Source organism: Mitosporidium daphniae (genome assembly GCF_000760515.2).
Source record: "Mitosporidium daphniae strain UGP3 chromosome Unknown contig-96, whole genome shotgun sequence".
Lineage (NCBI taxonomy): Eukaryota > Fungi > Microsporidia > Mitosporidium > Mitosporidium daphniae.
The window spans coordinates 1-18,064 of record NW_013546125.1 but is presented as its reverse complement, the minus strand read 5'-3'; the positions used below and the strand labels follow the sequence as shown (position 1 = coordinate 18,064).

General features: G+C 43.2%; 10 protein-coding genes across 10 annotated transcripts; 3 read left to right on the top strand and 7 right to left on the bottom strand.

Annotated features, from left to right (window-relative positions):
- Positions 1-471: 471 nt before the first annotated feature.
- On the top strand, positions 472-2,400 carry DI09_96p100 (uncharacterized protein; the record flags this gene model as incomplete). Its single annotated transcript, XM_013380978.1, has 4 exons — positions 472-840; positions 1,009-1,812; positions 1,850-1,946; positions 2,048-2,400. The coding sequence occupies 4 exons, from the start codon at positions 472-474 to the stop codon at positions 2,398-2,400; spliced, it is 1,623 nt and encodes a 540-aa protein (XP_013236432.1).
- A 394-nt stretch (positions 2,401-2,794) lies between these two features.
- Positions 2,795-4,366, bottom strand: DI09_96p90 (uncharacterized protein; the record flags this gene model as incomplete). Its single annotated transcript, XM_013380977.1, has 2 exons — positions 2,795-4,098; positions 4,144-4,366. The coding sequence occupies 2 exons, from the start codon at positions 4,364-4,366 to the stop codon at positions 2,795-2,797; spliced, it is 1,527 nt and encodes a 508-aa protein (XP_013236431.1).
- A 462-nt stretch (positions 4,367-4,828) lies between these two features.
- DI09_96p80 (mitochondrial isovaleryl-CoA dehydrogenase) lies at positions 4,829-6,388 on the bottom strand (the record flags this gene model as incomplete). The annotated part of the gene is made up of 6 exons (XM_013380976.1): positions 4,829-5,142; positions 5,207-5,292; positions 5,329-5,422; positions 5,460-5,697; positions 5,804-6,025; positions 6,170-6,388. 6 exons carry the CDS (start codon positions 6,386-6,388, stop codon positions 4,829-4,831), a joined length of 1,173 nt encoding a protein of 390 aa, XP_013236430.1.
- Positions 6,389-6,677: 289 nt separating this feature from the next.
- DI09_96p70 (uncharacterized protein) lies at positions 6,678-7,813 on the bottom strand (the record flags this gene model as incomplete). Its single annotated transcript, XM_013380975.1, has 2 exons — positions 6,678-7,527; positions 7,686-7,813. 2 exons carry the CDS (start codon positions 7,811-7,813, stop codon positions 6,678-6,680), a joined length of 978 nt encoding a protein of 325 aa, XP_013236429.1.
- A 750-nt stretch (positions 7,814-8,563) lies between these two features.
- Positions 8,564-8,914, top strand: DI09_96p60 (uncharacterized protein; the record flags this gene model as incomplete). The annotated part of the gene is made up of 1 exon (XM_013380974.1): positions 8,564-8,914. The coding sequence occupies one exon, from the start codon at positions 8,564-8,566 to the stop codon at positions 8,912-8,914; it is 351 nt and encodes a 116-aa protein (XP_013236428.1).
- An 85-nt stretch (positions 8,915-8,999) lies between these two features.
- Positions 9,000-10,297, bottom strand: DI09_96p50 (adenylyl cyclase-associated protein; the record flags this gene model as incomplete). Its single annotated transcript, XM_013380973.1, has 2 exons — positions 9,000-9,860; positions 9,893-10,297. 2 exons carry the CDS (start codon positions 10,295-10,297, stop codon positions 9,000-9,002), a joined length of 1,266 nt encoding a protein of 421 aa, XP_013236427.1.
- Positions 10,298-10,474: 177 nt separating this feature from the next.
- DI09_96p40 (uncharacterized protein) lies at positions 10,475-14,033 on the bottom strand (the record flags this gene model as incomplete). Its single annotated transcript, XM_013380972.1, has 6 exons — positions 10,475-11,593; positions 11,626-11,963; positions 12,221-12,417; positions 12,838-13,474; positions 13,503-13,945; positions 13,990-14,033. 6 exons carry the CDS (start codon positions 14,031-14,033, stop codon positions 10,475-10,477), a joined length of 2,778 nt encoding a protein of 925 aa, XP_013236426.1.
- Positions 14,034-14,267: 234 nt separating this feature from the next.
- DI09_96p30 (uncharacterized protein) lies at positions 14,268-15,191 on the bottom strand (the record flags this gene model as incomplete). The annotated part of the gene is made up of 2 exons (XM_013380971.1): positions 14,268-14,471; positions 14,517-15,191. 2 exons carry the CDS (start codon positions 15,189-15,191, stop codon positions 14,268-14,270), a joined length of 879 nt encoding a protein of 292 aa, XP_013236425.1.
- A 52-nt stretch (positions 15,192-15,243) lies between these two features.
- Positions 15,244-16,730, bottom strand: DI09_96p20 (uncharacterized protein; the record flags this gene model as incomplete). The annotated part of the gene is made up of 4 exons (XM_013380970.1): positions 15,244-15,480; positions 15,692-15,817; positions 15,876-16,455; positions 16,531-16,730. The coding sequence occupies 4 exons, from the start codon at positions 16,728-16,730 to the stop codon at positions 15,244-15,246; spliced, it is 1,143 nt and encodes a 380-aa protein (XP_013236424.1).
- Positions 16,731-16,795: 65 nt separating this feature from the next.
- Positions 16,796-18,064, top strand: DI09_96p10 (uncharacterized protein; the record flags this gene model as incomplete). The annotated part of the gene is made up of 1 exon (XM_013380969.1): positions 16,796-18,064. A coding segment is annotated over one exon (1,269 nt), but the record flags the coding sequence as incomplete, so codon positions are not given.

Genomic DNA, 18,064 nt, shown 5'->3' with positions numbered 1-18,064 from the left:
GATGCAGCTTCAATATTCTCATTTTTCGAGCCATATTCTTTGAAGCAAATAGAAGGTGTCTTTGCTCCAGGTCATGAGCTTGTACAAAGCGGATTGAAAGTTGATATCCCAGAAGATAAGAAGCTGGTCATAGAGGTAATTATCTCTCCAGCCTTTACTTGTAGTGCCTCATAATGAAAATATTGAAGCTGCATCGATTTGACGAGGTTGCAGAAAAGTCTCCCGGCGAGCTAAAAGAGAAAATCGGCAAAGAGCATCCATGCATGCTTTCATACATCTCCGAAATAGCGGTTATCAATGATGCTCTCGGACGGCTATACGAAAAGGGGTTTGTGAAATCTTCCTCAAAAGGGGAGGCAAAATGCTACTCCTATCAACCCTGAGGACAGGACCGTTTTTGAGAAAAAAAATTGCTTTAAAAATTCCAAATAAACAAATTTGATTTTAAAAACTTTGTTTTGTTGCAAATTTATGGGGGACCCTCCGGTCGATTCCAAGGTTTTTGAAGCAATAAAAGAGCTCATAGTTACTGAATACAAGTATGTGAAGTCCCTGAAACTTGTCTCAAATCTGTTTGGAAAGCCGCTGTGCCCGTCTTCAATGTCTCCCTTCCATATAATCTCTGAAGATCAGGGTAACCCCCCTTCTCTTTCCCACCACGACTGGCATTTGATATTTTCGAAAACTCCACAGCTGATTTGTTTACATGAGTCCATTTTGGGACATTTCTTGCAAGCACTAAACATCTTCTATAACGCGGATGAGGAGCTGGACTTTTCCAAAATCCAATTCTCACATGGGATCTCGCTTGGCGAATTGGGCAACATTTTTTTAAAGCATGTAAGTGTAGGTTTTATGACCGCTCTAGGTCCAGCAATTGGACATTTATGTTTCTTTTTGTGAATCCCAAATGTTAGCCCTTCGCAGGCTGCAGGAAATCAGATCCTACAATTTTGACCTCGACCTGTTTTTAAGGGTACCCCATGTTTTGGTGATCGTTATTATTAGAAAGTTACATCCTCAAATCCGGAATGCAGGGGCTTAGACCTTTCCGCATTCTTTTTGGAACCAATGCAGCGATTGACGAGATATCCTCTTTTGATCAAACAGATCCTTCATTATTCCAAGGTCGAAAACTCCAAAAGAGATTCCTTCAAAAAAGCAGATATTTCCTCGATCTTGAATTCGCTGGAAACTCAAATTATTATCACTGAATGCAACCCATTTTCAGAGATGGGCCCAGAGGTTGAGAAAAAGGCAAACCCATTCTCCGAAATCAAACTTGATGAAAATCCCTTTGACTCAAATTTTCCTTTAACGTCAGGAACCTCCGTCCTTGTCACCGCGCTGACTGAAATAGAGCTAATACTGTCCAGAGCAAACGAGGCGGCTCAAAAAAAGGAAAACTCCTTCAAACTTTCGCAGCTACAAAGTCAATTGGGTGGAAACAAAATTTTGCTGACAAATGGACGGCTAAAATCGCCCACTTTGTTGCCGCAAAAATCGAGAAAAAAAAGTTCAATGTCATCTTCCCGCTCATTTTCGATATCTCCAACGCGCCCTAATACATATTCCATGCCCTCCTTTGATGGTATGACCCTGTTTCATAAAGAGATTATCGATCTTCCCTCAGAAACGAAACATCGCGAACCCAGGATCTGGATAAAGGACGGAATTTTGGAGGATTGTTCGTCCTCTCGTAAAGAACCTATTTACTGCGTTTTGTGTAGTGACCTGATTCTTCTGCTGCATTTCGAGCCTGAATCCATTAAACGCGTGACACCAGAAAGCAAGTTTTCTTTAGCCTATAAGGTAACCGTGCTTTGAAAACACAATCTCACTGATGTAGCCGATCTCTTTGCTGGATATTACGGTCGATGCATCCGCTGGAGAGCCCAAACTTGTGGATCGCGTTCGAAATTCTATAGCTTCTTTCTCAAAGCCCGGTAAGAATTTTCTCTCCAATCGGCATTTATAGTTCCCGTATAGAATTGCAAGTTTACTTTACGAAGCAAATCGAATTTTCCATTGTTTCTACCGGGGGAAGACTCCTCTGTAAAGCAAAAGGGCACCATTGTGACCTTGAAAACCGCCGCTGAATCTGAGCACCGGCAGTGGGTAAACTTGATCTCGGAGGCCATATTTAATTTTAAAAACAAAGAACTGCAAGAATCAAGCAATACCCTGGCGCAATCCTCCCAATCGCTCGTCCACATTGGAAATCTCCGGCTCAAAATAGAACGAGCTTCAGAGCTTCTCCCCGTGGATCGAGGCATCACAAGCCATCCATATTGTGTGGTTAGGTGGAATGAATGCGTGCTGAAGAGTAGGGTCATTCCCAATACAGTTAGTCCAGTTTGGAACGAGGTACCCATGCCATTTACCGTTCTCACTTGCTAGGATTTTGAGCTCCAGATTTATGACACACTCGATCAAATGCTCTCCATTCAGTTGTACAACTACAGAAAGTATTCTAAAAATGAGTATCTTGGAAGAGCCGAGATAGATTTGTCCTTCTTAAAATATTACGAAGGTAACAAAACGGGAACCATTCCCATTCACTTGGCAGATGTGCCCACCGGAACTCTGTTCGTGCATCTTTCCTACGAGCATATCTGCTTTGTGCGCTGATTTGGACCCTATAATAATATTACACCATACATACACTCGATACACTGAATCCTCAATAGGCTTGGAACCGCTCCTCCCCATCCATCAACCCCTGTGTTATAGACATGATTTGTTTATTTAACACTGTGGCAGTTCAAAAATTCAAATTTAATTTCCATACCTTTTACACGAGAGCCAGTAGAAAAACCCCGGAGAGTGCGAAAAAGGCAATCAATAATACATCTCGTTTTCTGGTAAACAATGCACACTCTGCTTTTAATTGAGGAAATATGATTGCAAGTGACAGGTATATGAACCCACCGGCCGAAAATGGCAGAATCGCCGGGAGGATGGTTGAAGTCAAATTAAAAGTGGAACTCAATTTGGAAAGCAGCAGTCCAAAAAGCAAGCCTCCGAAAGAGCCAATAGCCGAGGTTATCAGCTGCATTCTCAAAGCAGAGGGAAAAGACCACCCCGCCAAATGGATCAACGCAGCAATATCGCCCAATTCATGAGGTATTTCATGAAGTAGAATGGCAAGTGTAGTCGAAAGACCTAATGCCCGGCCCCCGCCAGCCTCTGTTGACCATGCAGCAGCCAAGGCAAGACCATCCGTAAAATTATGAATAAGATCTGCACAGACATGAACCACAGCAAAGCCATGGTTCGAATGCACCGTAGCAGCAGGCTGATTCGAGTAATTTTCTTCTGCGGATTCAGATGTAGATGCCGCCACTGTAGTTGATGAGGAATCGGTCTCTGGGGTTGGCTCTTCAGCAATGGTTCTTCGTCTAACAGTACTTTTGGATCGGCTGGACCGCTTCTTTTGCTTTTCTGGTTCATCCTTTGAAGTGGATAGTTTATGTTTGTGTGGATTTGGTGCTGATGTAGCCGCCAATTCAAAGGTCCAGAAAAAAAAAATTCCGAAAATAAAAGAAATCGAAGTCATGTTAAGCGATCCATGCACATGGCAACCATGGTCGTGATGTGGCGTATGTACAGAAAAAATTACAGGGAAAAGATGGAGGACGCAATCACCTAGGAGCCCCCCTGCAGCAAAAGCTAGCATGGACAGTGTCAAAAGTCTTGGAAATGTCTCCAATGTGCCGGCAGAAGACGATTTTTGATTGAAAAGCCGCTTCACCGAAACAAAAAAAAATATCAACAAACAAGGAAAAAGGGAGATGAAAAGAACAGAAAACAAAGGCATCCACCAAGCACCCTCCTCCCCACCTTGGGTCAAGTTACCAAGTGTCGGATTGTGGAATCCGTCGATGCCCTCTGATGCTGGAAATGGCAGTTTGTCAAAGTCTGGACAACCGGTTAATAGGTTACACGTAGAGGAAGAGGGCTCCGATAAGGCAAAGTTGGAAGAATTTTGCTTCATTGTGACAGGACTGGATTCCATATCATAAAGCGAGGCAAAATTATCCTCAGCCTCTGGAAATAGAAACCAGAAAAGCCATCGATTGCTTTCGACAATTGGATCTAAAATTCTAATGAATATATCTGGATTTTCTAAAATGTATTAACATGACAAATATGTACTAAACATGGCGACCGAGTTAGAGAACAAGATGCGAACGCTGTTGGAAAATGCAAGACTGTAATCCGAAATGGGATCAAAAAAATTCCAAAATTTGAAATTAGTGTCCTCGCCCTTATTGTTGCCATCGCTATTGTGATAATTCTCGATATGATTATTGGGCCGGTGTTGGGTTAGGGCAGTTGGATGCGGATCAGAACGATTTGCCATTTACGTAAACTTAAAATGAATTAACCCTACATGTGTATTAATGATCACCATGATGATAAAAAGCAAACTAGCAAAACGAGACGAAGTTTACCTCCTCCAACAGCTTATCCTGACACCATTGCGGGAGGTGCGTTTTCACTGCTGTGTTGCCACCCTCGTGCGATACCGCCCTCTTTAAGAACCACGAAGCGTTGCCTTGAGGCACACCACATTGTCCACCCACAATTTGCCACGGAGCCGTCTTCTACAGAAGTACTTCAAGCACATTGCAGTTAATTTTAATTTATAGGATTTGATTTTAGTTTATTTTTGCTTATGGGATTTTATTTTTCAACTAGCCAAAGCTACAAAGACCCTGTCAGGGATTTGTATTGCAAGGGTTAGTATCCTAGACCCCTTTGGTGCAAAGTGCGAATGTCCTCGGCCCCTTTATTACGGAATACTTGCTACTTTCTAGGGTTCTCATTTTTCTGCCTCTGGAAACATCTTCCCAAACTCTCTGCCAATCAACATTCGTCTGATTTCGCTAGTGCCTGCACCAATCTCATACAGCTTAGCATCTCTTAATATCCTTCCAACGGGATAGTCGTTGGTGTATCCGTTTCCGCCGAGAAGCTGAATAGCATCCAAAGCGACCTCAGTGGCTCTCTCTGCAGCATAAAGGATCACACCCGCGCAGTCCCTATTGCTACGGACACCCCTATCACAAGCCTTGGCTACGCCATAAAGATATGCTCTTGAGGCCGATAATTTTGCATATGCATCGGCAATTTTTCCTTAATTGCAACAACCACCAACGAACCTTGTACTAGCTAAGGAGAAAGAGAAATGCAATCATACTAACCTCAAAGTCGCAAATTCGAGATCCGAATTGTTCTCTAATTGAAGTGTAGGGAATAGCATTTTCGAGGGCGTTTTGCATCAAGCTAGCAGGGGCATTAGCAAAATAGGGCCAGAGTTACCCAAGGGGTCCAGCAGCAAGGACACACCGCTCGTAATCAAGTCCGCTCATAAGCACATAAGCACCGTTTCCGATACCACCAAGTACATTGGACTCTGCAATGGTTTTGATGATGAAAATATGAAATCTTACCGGGGACAAAGCAATTTGAAAATATTATTTCCGAAGTTGGCGATCCCCGCATCCCCAGCTTGTCTAGAGCTGGTCCAGTGGAAAACCCAGGGGCACATTTGTCTACAACAAATGCTGTGATTCTCTTTGAGTCGTTCATGCGAGCATAAACGATAAGAATGTCTGCAATCGGGCCATTCGTAATCCACATTTTAGTTCCATTCAACAAATATCCTCCTTCGGTGGCCGTGGCCGATAGCTTCATCGAAAGAACATCTGATCCAGAATTGGGTTCGCTCATGGCAAGAGCCCCCACAGACTCGCCCGAGATCAACTAAAAGCTGAACCATCGCCAGCTAAAATACCTTTGATAAATAACGGCTCTTCTGAGACGCGCTCCCATTAAGGACAATTTGATTGACACAAAGATTTGAATGGGCTGCATAGGAGAGACCAATTGATCCACTTCCTCGAGAAACCTCTTCCATGACCAAAACATGTTCAAGGTATCCAAGCCCTAAACCCCCATATTCCTGTGAGGCTGTGACCCCAAGGATCCCGAGCTGCCCAAACTTCAGCCAGAGATGCTAATGGGCCGTTAAAAATTCTCAATGCCTTCGGAAATGTATTGGTGCGATCAATATCAGCAGCAATAGGAATTATTTCCCTATCTACAAATGCCCTAATTGCTTCGACAAGCTAAATATTAATCTAAGGGTTTCAAAAATAACCTCCGTTTGATCTTCGCTTAACTCAACCAAAGGAGATTCAATTGAAGATAAAGTAAGCGGACTCCACTTGGAGCCAGGTAAGGCAGAGAGCGGAGTCTTTCGTGGCGATGGTAAAACTTCCAAACCAGATCTTTTGAAGGAAGAAAAAAAAGAACAAGACAAGGAGCATGGCGCAATGCATCTGAAGGAGGAAGTCCTTTGCGCTACTTTTAGAGGCATTAAATTGTGGCAATTTTCTGGAATATATGAAACCCTAAATGATGCTTGCATCTGCACCAAATGTGCAATTTATTCGGAGCCGCCAACTGCAGAAAGAATGTGTACACTTTAAAGATGCGCCACCATCAAACTTGCATGTGCTAGCAATTGAGAAACCAAATACCGGTCATAATGAGCTAACTTTGCGCATTTGAAGGCACACATTTAATGTACCAGCTAGGGCGCACATACACCAAATTTTGTTGCAATCATTAAAAGCGGTATTTATTGGACCATATGTACAGGACACCTAAGCCTTTTTTTGAAGGGCATTGTAATAAAACTCATACTCTTCAGGAGTCATCAAAGAAAGATCTTCTTCTGAAATTTCATTGATAGCAATTTCCCGCCCCTGGACCTCCATAAAAAAATTTTCCTCCACAAATGGTGAAGACTCTTCTAAAGATCGGTCTGCTTGCTTTTCCCCAGAAACTGGAGTAAATCCCGGCACAGGAACCGGTACCTGCACCTTTGAATATGGTTTCAAATAACTTGACAAAGACGAAAAAGAAGATTTGACAATGTCGACCTCAATACTATTGGATAGCTCTTCTTTCTGATTCCCCTTTTCCACGGGGATAAGGGGTGAGGAGGGTCTATCAGGGGCATGGACAAGATCTGTCGTATTTATGGAAGCCTCTTCGTTTGAATTGACTATAGCTCGCTTGATTAGGGCCTGCACATCAACAGAACTGATTACAAGCTTATCTGCCCTTTTAAGAAGAGCTACAATGGGGGCTTGCATCTCCATAAATTTATGATACTGAGATGAGAGCGAACTATCGTTTGACAATGTGGTATTTAAAGAATTGAGGATGGCCTCCAATTCGACGCTGCAATGAGGACATACAAATAGCGCCGATTCTGGGTTGAAAAGCATCTGTGTTTCCAAAAGGCTCCATTTGCCGTCACAAGACGAGCAAAAATAGTTCGCTTCTTGAATCTGGAGCGAATTTTCCAATTTCTGACGTATCTTGTGAAGCTTTAACTTGACGACGTTTACAAAAAGCGCGTAATCAATATAGTAATAGTAGCGAGAAATATTCCTCTCGCCAACTCCGCCGCTTTTAGCCATGCTCTCTTGTTCCGTTCTTGACTCGCTAAAAGATAAGCAACATCAAAACATACACACATACAAGACGGTCCTGCTTGAGCTTTGCAATAATCCGGTTCACCTCTTTAATGGGTATACGAGATCTAATGCTGAGAATATCGTCCCTAATCCTGTAGACAAAATTAAAAAGTAGCCAAAGCATACATTTGTGACTGAGTCAACAAATCAACGAGAACCACATGCTTGGGCTCGTAGAACATGCGAGTGACCATGCGGACGAGCTCCTGCAGCGGGCTATCTTCATGTGAGGGAGGCGTAGTCCCAAAGGCCATTTAAAAAGTTTAGCGAATAAAATTAACACTTTTACAAGCGCAACTAAAACAGCTCCATCCGCGTGCCGAATCCCGATCTGCATCTCGCAATGATCGACTTGAAACCTTTTATTTCAAACGTTCGGTAAAATGAAAATGTTGATGCTTAATTTTCTCCAGGGTCTCATCTGTCAAAGATAAAAGCCCTTCGCTTTTTGGCAAGAACCACATGTTCGACTATGACCACCCAGAAAGCTGCTGGGCCTCAGATGGGGTATTGGTGCCTATCGTACTCTATCTTTAGGGGGCTTTACAATGGGTTTTAGTTCGTTTCTCCACGCGTATCCAATTATCAGAAATAGAATTCCTGTTCCAGGGTGGATTTGCGCCCAAAAGTATGTCACTCACTGGCTGTTTTGATGGGACCGAGGCCTTTGTCATAAACTTTCCCAATGTTGCTAATTGTACTGAAAACCAGACCTTTCAAATTCCCGCTGGCCAGACCCCGATATCAGAGTTGAAGGTGCTATTTACAGAGTCGTTCGATCTTTACAGCCGAGTTATTGTGTACTCCCTGCTTTTAAGAGGCATCCCATTTTAAATTGAACTTGAACTTTAAATTGCCATTTTGACATTGTGTTGTAAAATTAAATTTCATGATTACGTTGTTTGCCGTGAATTTGATTTGACAAGTGATGGACCATTGGGAATCGTGATAGCACCGATCTGTAAATGAATTCCATATAAACCACGGCTAGCCGATTTTTGAAAATGTCTACGCTTTGTTTGTGGAGAGATCCATCAGAGCTGCATCACAAGCGACAATTTTTTTTGGTCTGCCATAAGGGCGAACGCGCAAAGTGGCTAAACGATCGCTCCATCCCCGTCATTCAAGTTGTCCAGAATATGGAGGTCTTTTGCTGCGAATCACAGGGACATACTGGCGAGTGGATTCGTCCCTCCAAGCAGATGCTCTCAAATGCATTTGGCGAAGAAGCCAGCTTGGACATCCATCTTGTGATTGAAAGGATCCTTTCGGAGGGCACTGAGGAGGAGTATCACAATGCCGCTAGCCATCTCACCAGAATTGGGTCCTACAATAATCCAAATCTCCAACGTTAGTCTGCATCTCAAGGAGCTGCCAGCATCACATCAATAAAAATATGTTTTATTCTGAACTCCATCTTCTGGTTGGGCAATTTATGGGTCAAATGTGGCCTTGGGGGGTTGTTGCAATATAAAGGCCATCCTTGTTGACGACAGAGACAAATTGCTCGGGAACTGGCTTTTCAATCCACTCGGCATCTTCCTCGTTTTCTGCCGGAGACTGGAAGAGAATATTGACGGACGATGAATTGGAGGTGATGACCTGTGTGTTTTCTCCGATGCATTCCTTTGACAGGTAAATTTGAATACTCTCCGAAGAATCAATGCTGATGGTGGGGCAAAATCCAAGCACCTGAATTTGAAGCCCCTTTGAGCGGACTATTTCAATTCCAGAAATCACCCTGCCAACGACGAATCCAAAACCTTCGCACTGGTCAATAGAGGCCGTCGTAAATTTGGAAGATTCAAGCGAAAGCACAGCGTCCTTGCATTTGAAAACATAAATCGAGTGCTTCGATTCAACCTTCTGTGGAAGGGAAATATTCGATCCAATCTGCCCCTCGATAATCCATTTCGAGTCTCCACGCAACTCGATTAGCGGTGAAGGTCCATCACACCCTTTTTGCTTGGGATTCTCTTTACTCGGCTTTTGTGAAGAAAGCTGCGCTGTCTGTTGCAAGGCTTTACCGGTAGAAGTGGAGCGTTCGCAAGGAGGACATGATCCTACCGCTGCTGTTCCATTCATTCTGTCAAATGCAACTTTTTTCACAGCATCAATTAATTCAAACAAAGAAGTGGCCCACGATTCAATCGACTCGTACTTAACCCTAACGAGTATTAGTAAACAAAAGAACCCTGGAATTTGTTCGTTTTTCACGCAAGTATAAAGCTTGTTTCGGTAAAATTCGCTGGCCTCCTTTGCGCCTTTGAAGAGCGTAGTGAACATGTCGGGAAATGAAGCCTAAAGTCATGATCAGCATCAAAATAAAGTACCCATGGCCACCCAAGGACAGGAGACAGTTCTGCGACAACTTTCAATATGGGATCGAACTCACGTCGATCTTTGGACGACTGTATCTTCGATATATACTCTGAAACCTTCTGCTCATTTGGGGGCTTTGATTGAAGGGTTTCAAGGATGCCTTCTTTTAGCAGAAGAGCTTGCGACTCAACAATCGGATGGATCTCATTGCATTTTTTGAGGTAATCCCCCATAAATTGGGTCAAATAGGAATTGCTTTCATGGTCATGAGAAGAGGCTGCAGGTCGAGGCGAATAGCTGGGATTAGATAAAATAATTGACTCGATTTTGCTTGTAGCTGACTCGAGGCGCTTGATGAGGGATGTTAAAAAGGATCCCTCCTCACCGTTGTTTGGTTTTTCGTCAGTGGTGTCCATTTGAAAATCCAACGTTAATTTTCAATTTTTAAAGTTGGTGTCTGAAACAATCACCAACAAAAGTTGCACCCACTTTTTGCGGTAAATTATTTTTTAAACCAACACACCCTTTGGTGGATGGCTAGCTCAGTTCTGGACGACAAACGCCAAATTAAATGGCCGAGTCAAACGATTTATTTAACCAACAGAGAGGGATGATACTTTGGAAGAAAAGTCTTCCCCTTCAAAACCATCCTCAAGCCTATCAACAAGATATTCTTGGTGCAGAATTTCAAGGGAGGCAAGCCCCTTTCCAGATGAGCTGCAAAAGTTTACAACAGAAGTCGCAATTTCGGCCTCATATTCCTCGAGGCGCCTCATGAATATTTGGGATGAATCGAAGACACCCTCCTTGTCTCCATGAGCTTTATCCTTTGTAGCGGATTCTATTTTACGAGTTTCACCCCACGAAAAATCATCGAAATGCCAGTATGCATACACCGGTAATACAAAGTTCCAAATAGGCAGGGCAATCAGGTAGCAAAGCATGTACCAGGCATAAATAAGAGATGAACGAGTAAAAAAAATCAAGAAGGCAGGCAAGCCGAGAATGGCTATCAAAAGCCCAAGAGGAATGTACTGAAGATCTCCGATGATACTTGTCGTGATCAGAACGCCCGTAAACACTATGGCCGCTGGCAGGACAAGGGTTCCCAAAAGCTCCATGAAGATGATAAATTGCATGGAACAGCAAAAAGTCCCACAAAGATCGTTTACCAGAACCAATTCAAATAAATTATGCACAGTAGAGTTGATCCATCGCCTCCTTTGGGAGAGCAATACACTAAAAGTATCTGGAACTTGAGTACGACATTTGGCTTTTGGAATAAAAAGCATCTTGCGTTTGGGAAATGTCTTTAACATAAGTGTAGTCAAGTATCGATCTTCACCCAGAAGAAGCAAGTTTTTCTGTGAGAACATTAAAAGTTGGCGGCCTACCTTATGGAGCGTATCGGTTACATTTTCTGCATAAGAATCAATAATGTCGGGAGATGCGAGAATGGGGACATAGCACCCGGGAAGCCCCTTAGGGGCTTTGATTCTATACATGCAAAAACAGCCAGGCAAGCAGGTAACGACACCAAATACACTTTCGAAGGATTTGTTCAAATGATGCGAGATAAAATATTCAAAAACTTGGATTGCAGTGACCCAGGAAGCTCCTTTGTTGGCAATTCTGGTTTCGCCGCATAAACCCATGACGGTGGGATCGAGTCTAAGTACGGAAAGCATGTTCCTAAGTGCATCAGGCTCAACCTATGGTAATCACATGAGCGTCAATATGGTACCTTGGTATCGGCATCCACACAAAGAGCAGCTTCATACTTGTCAGCAGTGATGTGCGTCAGGTATCGGATTTTTCTATACAGATCATACTCAAGAGGCGTCATTCTGTCGCCAAAAAGAACTTTGCTTAGGAAGTTCATAAGCAGAATTTGAGAATCTCGCTTTCCTCTATTTCCAGGCTTAGGTTGAGTAGCCTCGTTGGGGGTGCCACATTTGACAACAACAACGGCCGGAACACGGTGCCCATTTGAGCAAAAATGCCCTCCATAAATCCGCGCCATATTGTGCCTTTTTTCTCCATCAGCAATTGCCACATAGGAAAAAGCCTCGGGCATCCAATCTGTGGTGCCAGGTATCATTGGCTGTTCACCTTTTTTCGTACTCAACGGCTATATGTATGCGTAAAAGTGAGATTTCTAACCTTGCGAGCAGCTGCAAACTGCTCATCTAGAGGCTCCTCCAGCGGCAGACATTCTTCTGCATTTTTTAAGTTTGAAGCAAAAAAGCTCCAAGGAATCCCGGAGGGGCCGATTCCTCCTGATTTTTGGTCAACGTCCATCATTTCAACAAGAATTTGGGGAGTGGACCGATCATTACCGGACCCCGTAATTAGACCATCTGCAACGACAAAAAGAAGCTTATGAGAGTCATGGATGTCAGATTCGAGCAAAGATTCGATGGTCGTGCGAAGACCAGTTTCCTCTTCAGAGTAACATGTGACCACTAGAATTGAATACATCGGATTATCATCAAAGGAACCGCCAATAGGATGTGGATTTGTTTCAAAGGGAATGCTGATGGTACAAGTGTTATTCGAATCTTCGGCGCCGGTAATGGTCGAGCCACAGTTTTGGTCATAGCCCTCAATGGTTGATTGTAGCGATCCAATATCGGTGACAATCTCGGATGGAAGTTTTCGGCCATTTCGCAAGCTTGACTGGCTATTGAGTGAGGTTGAAAAGGAAAACTCAGGGTTGGAAAATAATTCTCCCGCAGTAGCTAAAGTCGGGTCGTTGTCATTAAAAACTTGAGAAGACATTGCTTTATTGTGATGAGTGTTGCCCATATAAGAGGTTCCGTCGGAAATCATCAAATCAGAGTTATTGTTGCTGGTGGAAATGTATCTCGAACTAACCTTGCGACCACCGACCATATCGTATGATAGGGGTCGATCGAGATTTGAATTGTCGTCCATATGAAATGGCTTTTTCGACTCTTTTTTGATGACCCGCTCCAAACCCTTGGAAGAGAACTTTTTGGACATGCAACATGTCCAAGTGACGGCCAAAATAAATTTGACAAAAATCACGGCAAGAATAGCAACAAGCGATAAATATAGGATCACGTCAGTCAAAATACAGCCAACCGATTTTACGTCAACGGTGCCTGCACCAAACTCATCCAAAAGGCATTGTATTTCATCACGAGACAGGGTGGATATGGCCTTGGTTGCGTCACCACCAACAGAAGATCGAAAGATCGAATCGATTTTTTTCCCATACGGTGTTGGAGAGGAGATAGGTATTTGGTCGAGGTACGAACTAACGTCCAAAACAAGCCCGTTGTATGCAATGAGATAATCAGAGGCCTCGATCTCGTTCCAATTCCATGTGACCGTGCCAACCCTATCCATTTTGGAAATTATTGAAGGGCTGTGGCAAAAGGTAACTTCACTACCTTTAACGGTACACTCCAAGCCCCCAGAGACTATCCCGGCTGCAGCGCACGCTGAGGAGGGATGTGGTGGGAAAAATGGAGAAACGTCAGACCCCGCAAATGTTGAATACACATCATAAGGGACGTCGGAATGAGAGTAGGGGTTATATTTGAAGGGCACATTGTAAATGGTTCCTAAAATTAAGAATCAAATAATGGAAACCTCTAATGATGAACCATCTATTTTTTCCACTCGTCTTGGTCTTTACCTCGGAATGCTTGTATATAAATGCAGGGGGTCTACACACAAAAGTGGTGAACCCAAATTGTAAAAAACCAAGGGCAAGACACCCAAAAAATATCAGCATACACAAGGCAACCTTTTCACGCCAGGCTTGTTGCATCCCTTGGTCTCGCAGGCCTCCGCATTTAGAAAGGCAGCATGAAGGGATCAAGCAGGTCAACATGCGGCTGAAAAGGCGCCATACAGAAAAGGAGGCTCTTTTGCGATCAGAAAGCATGTCTGGCGGCTTCAAGGAAGAAGGGACTCCATTTTTATCATAATAGCTTTCGTCCTCCACGGTCCTGCCATCCCAACGGCTAAGACCTCGACGACGTGCATCCCGAGCCGGATCTGCTGGAACGACACTTTTGGCTCTATTTGCTCTCTATAAGGTAAACTTACTAGAATTACCTCTTTGCGCATTTACCTTAGCAAAAAGATGTGCGATAATGAATGAATAATCCCAATCATTCAGAGTTCCAGAATATGGTTAGTTACAGGGATCATTTTTTCATCAGAATCAATATGCGCCCTGATAATAAGATGTTGATTTGGAAACATCTAATACTCGTGAATTTGATCCCGAAAATTTAAAGTGGAATTTAATACATAATTGGCCTGGCCTGGCCTGGGTTGCAGTGCCAGTTTCCAATTTGGCAGTGGGGTTTATTTTATTATTTTATAATACGGAAAATATACAAAATATTACGAGCGGGCTTTGTACTTTTGGAGTTTGGCCCTTCGCTCCTCTACGCTCTCAATTGTCACTGGATCATAAAGAATGAATGATGGCTTTGTAGGGACAGTGGGCTGCTTCGTCAAGTGAAGAGCGTTAGATGAGCTATTAGTGTCGATAGAGATACCTTTTTCAGGAATAGCGCAAGCAATGACACTTGAATCGGTAGAGATCTTTGGACAAATATCATTAAAAGCGTTAGAAACATTCTGATTTACCTCTAATCCAACAGCATTCATAAGAGGAGAAATTACAGGCCGGATTTGAGGCAAAGGCGTGCCGACAGAAGGATGCTTTCCCGGAGGAATCCCCATCGCAGAAGAATGTAATGGTGGGATTGAAAGTTGTGGAGTTTGTGGAGGTGGAACCGAAAAAGAACCTTGAATTGGAGGCGGAGGAGGAGGTGGCGGTAAGGGTAGCGATGGAAATAAAGAGGGAATCTGTGGGATCGGGTGGGCGTTTCCTTGAGCCAAATTGTTCATGTAAAATGGAGGTTGAGGGGGTGGCATAAATATACCCCCATGCTGTTGAGGTGAAGCAAAAATGTTATGGGGAATGTGTCCAAACATCGGATGAGCCATTTGAGGCATCATGGGTGCCATTTGAAACTGCGGTAATAATGCGGAGACTGAAGGAATAGATGGTGGCAATACATTAGGCGGTAAAGAAGATGCAGAAAGTGAATGTTGCAGACCACTACTGGAATTAATACTTTGCATTGAGGGCACATGAATAGACTCACTTGACGGAGGCGAACCGCTTGCCCCAGATGTTGACCCTCCACTTGACAAAAGGAGAGAAGAGCTCTCTTCGACGTGTCTTTTTATTTGCTCTACAATTTCTGGCGATTCCTTGTAATGGCCAAGAAAGTCATCAAGCGGAATCCCCTCCATTCCAAAAACCTCAACGTCGCCCCTATCCCGGCCCGGAATTGCATTTGGTACCCTAAAAAAAGGATTTCAAGCCAAACTTTGTGATAGTCTCTTTATGCACCTGTGCCATATGCACAAACATTCCCTGGGCTGTGTTCAGCTTACGGTGGCACGTTGGGCATTTGAAGTGTTTTGCTTTTTGATGTAGGATTAGAACCTTTTCGTCATCAAAATCCCGCTCGCAAAACCAACACCAAGGGCGTTTTAGAGCCTGCTCGATTTTCCGCTTTTTAGACATGCGATTGATTAGCTAATAATAAATTCAAGAGTCCGCAAAAATTATAAAATATTCAACGACATATTTACTAAAATGGCCCTAACCCTAAATACCAAATCGTCCGCAACGTGAATGATAAGTTAGCCGATGTTTATTTGTTCTCCATGTCGAGTCTTAGTTTGGCCATGTCCGCGGAAATTCGAAAGCCTTCTTTGGCCTGCTACTTGTAACGCGTTAAGCATACCTGCTGCTCGGCCTTTCTCGCATCAAGTATGCTCCGGTATCCAGAAAAATACTCCTCTTTAGCTCTATCCACGGCATCCATAAACCCGTCAAAACCATCCCCCGAATACGAGGACAATCCAATTACCTGAGCGTTAGAATTTTTAATGCAAAAGCAAGAGGGTATTTTGAAATGTGTAGCTTACATTTAACGTAGAATAGAATTCCTCAAGAACCAAGCTCATGGAATGGAGCATCGAATTCATAAATGAGTCCGAGGACCGTTCCACATTTGAGGGATGACGAAGGGCATCCTGAAAGGCTTCATAGTCTAACATCCATTCCCGGATGGGGGCATCGGACTGCTCGTCTGTTTTGTTGAGGACAACCAAAAGAGGGAGACGGGTTTTGTACAGTATTGAGCAGGCGTAGAGCATATTGGACATAAAAGTGGCCGGATTTGAGACGCAACGGGGAGTATCAACAACATATACAAGGACAGTGGGGTGGTTAGCAGCAATAGACTCGGTAATAATAGTTCCAGAGGCAGACCAAGTAAACACTTCAATTTGTCCAGGCGTGTCTACAATGGCCAACGAAACATGCCGAGGATTTTCATAGCCGCTACCATCGTCTTCAAAGTGATTTTTTTCGATGGCATCGCCTCCATCAACAGCCTTGTGTTCCTCAATCGCCACGTCTCCTTTGATCGGATTGTTTTTCTCTACCTGAGTAGAAGCAGTGGACAGGGAAGCCAGCTGCTCAAGAACAAGATCAAAACGGGCACTAAACAAGTTCAGCGATGTAAGAATGGCTCCATTTGGTCCCAATTGAAATCTAACTTTAAAAGCCACCATTTACCTCTCCATTACATCCTTATATTCGAGCGTATCTCTGATGTCAACGTCACAAGGAAAGGGCACTTCCAAAACGGCAGGATCTAGATTAATAACAAACGGTGTTCTCTTCTGTATGTATGACGCATGGGAATAGAGACGCTGCGTAAATGTGGTCTTTCCAGAGCCGGCCATACCAACCACTATGAGTACGGTAGGGTCCATTCGATTTACTAATTAAAAATTTAATTGTAAATTCAACTTCATTGCATTGCTTGGTTTTCTTCTGCATGGATTGCCATAGAAAGCAAATGATTTTGCATCAAATCCATGAGCTTCTGAATGTCTCCAAAAAGCGAGAGCTTTTGATAAAGCTGTCTGCCCCTTTTTGTAATCTCTTAGCCGCCGATAGGCCACTGGTGGAGTATTATGCATGCATATTGTTTCCCTCAGAAAAAAGCCATGATTTTTTGTTATTTTTTCTTCTTGATATTTGCGATTCCCCTGTGGAGGCGTACTCTTTTTTTGTCTCAAGCTCGTTTTTCAAACTTCCCCTCTTGGAAAAAGACCCATCTATCATTAGGAGGTATTTAAATAGATTTATTTTGATGCGGGCTGTACATTCGTCATTACCAAAGCATCTTCAACGGCAAAAACCCTCATGGAGGGAGCAATACTCTGTCTATAGTGGCACTTCCAATGTTTTTGGAGACAGGGAGGCTTTATTGGGTTCAACATCTACATCAAGAGCAGTAATAGAAAATGGTTCAGACGATAGGAGGCCATTCAACGCAAATCCATTATTTTCCACACCCACCGTTAAAGATATTTCGATTAACGGTTTTCCACTTCTCCCTTTTAATGGTGAAACCGAGCCTTTTCGTCTACATAAACGCATCTCATTAGATATGGACTCAAGCCTCCTGTGTGACACTTCCATTTACAATGATTCACCTATAAACACCCAGAAAAATGTGGCTAACTTTTATTCTGGTCAAGCAGCAAGTTGTGTAAATAGTTGCAATAGTAGCATTGAAGTCTCCCAAATGGATCATATCCAAGAGCCATCTTTGATTTCCATGAATCTCGACCACAATGATAAGATATCTTATAGTGATAGCGAGGAGGAGTTTTGGGATGCTTTGGATATATACGCCTGCTCTTGGGCGTCAAATAATGAAGATAAGGGGCCCATTTTAGAGAAGAAAATACACGACATCGAGCCAGAAAAAATACTCGACTCACAACATGTGACTGGAACTGTTTTCGCGAATGGGTCTGATTTTTTTCCCTCAAATAGTATTATCAAAGCAGCACCTATCGAAAAAACTGGGATTCAAAATGGCAATGGTGATGATAATATAAAGGATACTTTGATCAATGGTGCTTTTAGACATCAAGCTCCCGAGGAAAATGATAGGCTCAGCAATAAAATTGAACCATATCTTATCTCAACTGAAGAAGAGCTTGACACACATACTGAAGAAGAGCTTGACACACATACTGAAGAAGAGCTTGACACACATACTGAAGAAGAGCTTGACACACATACTGAAGAA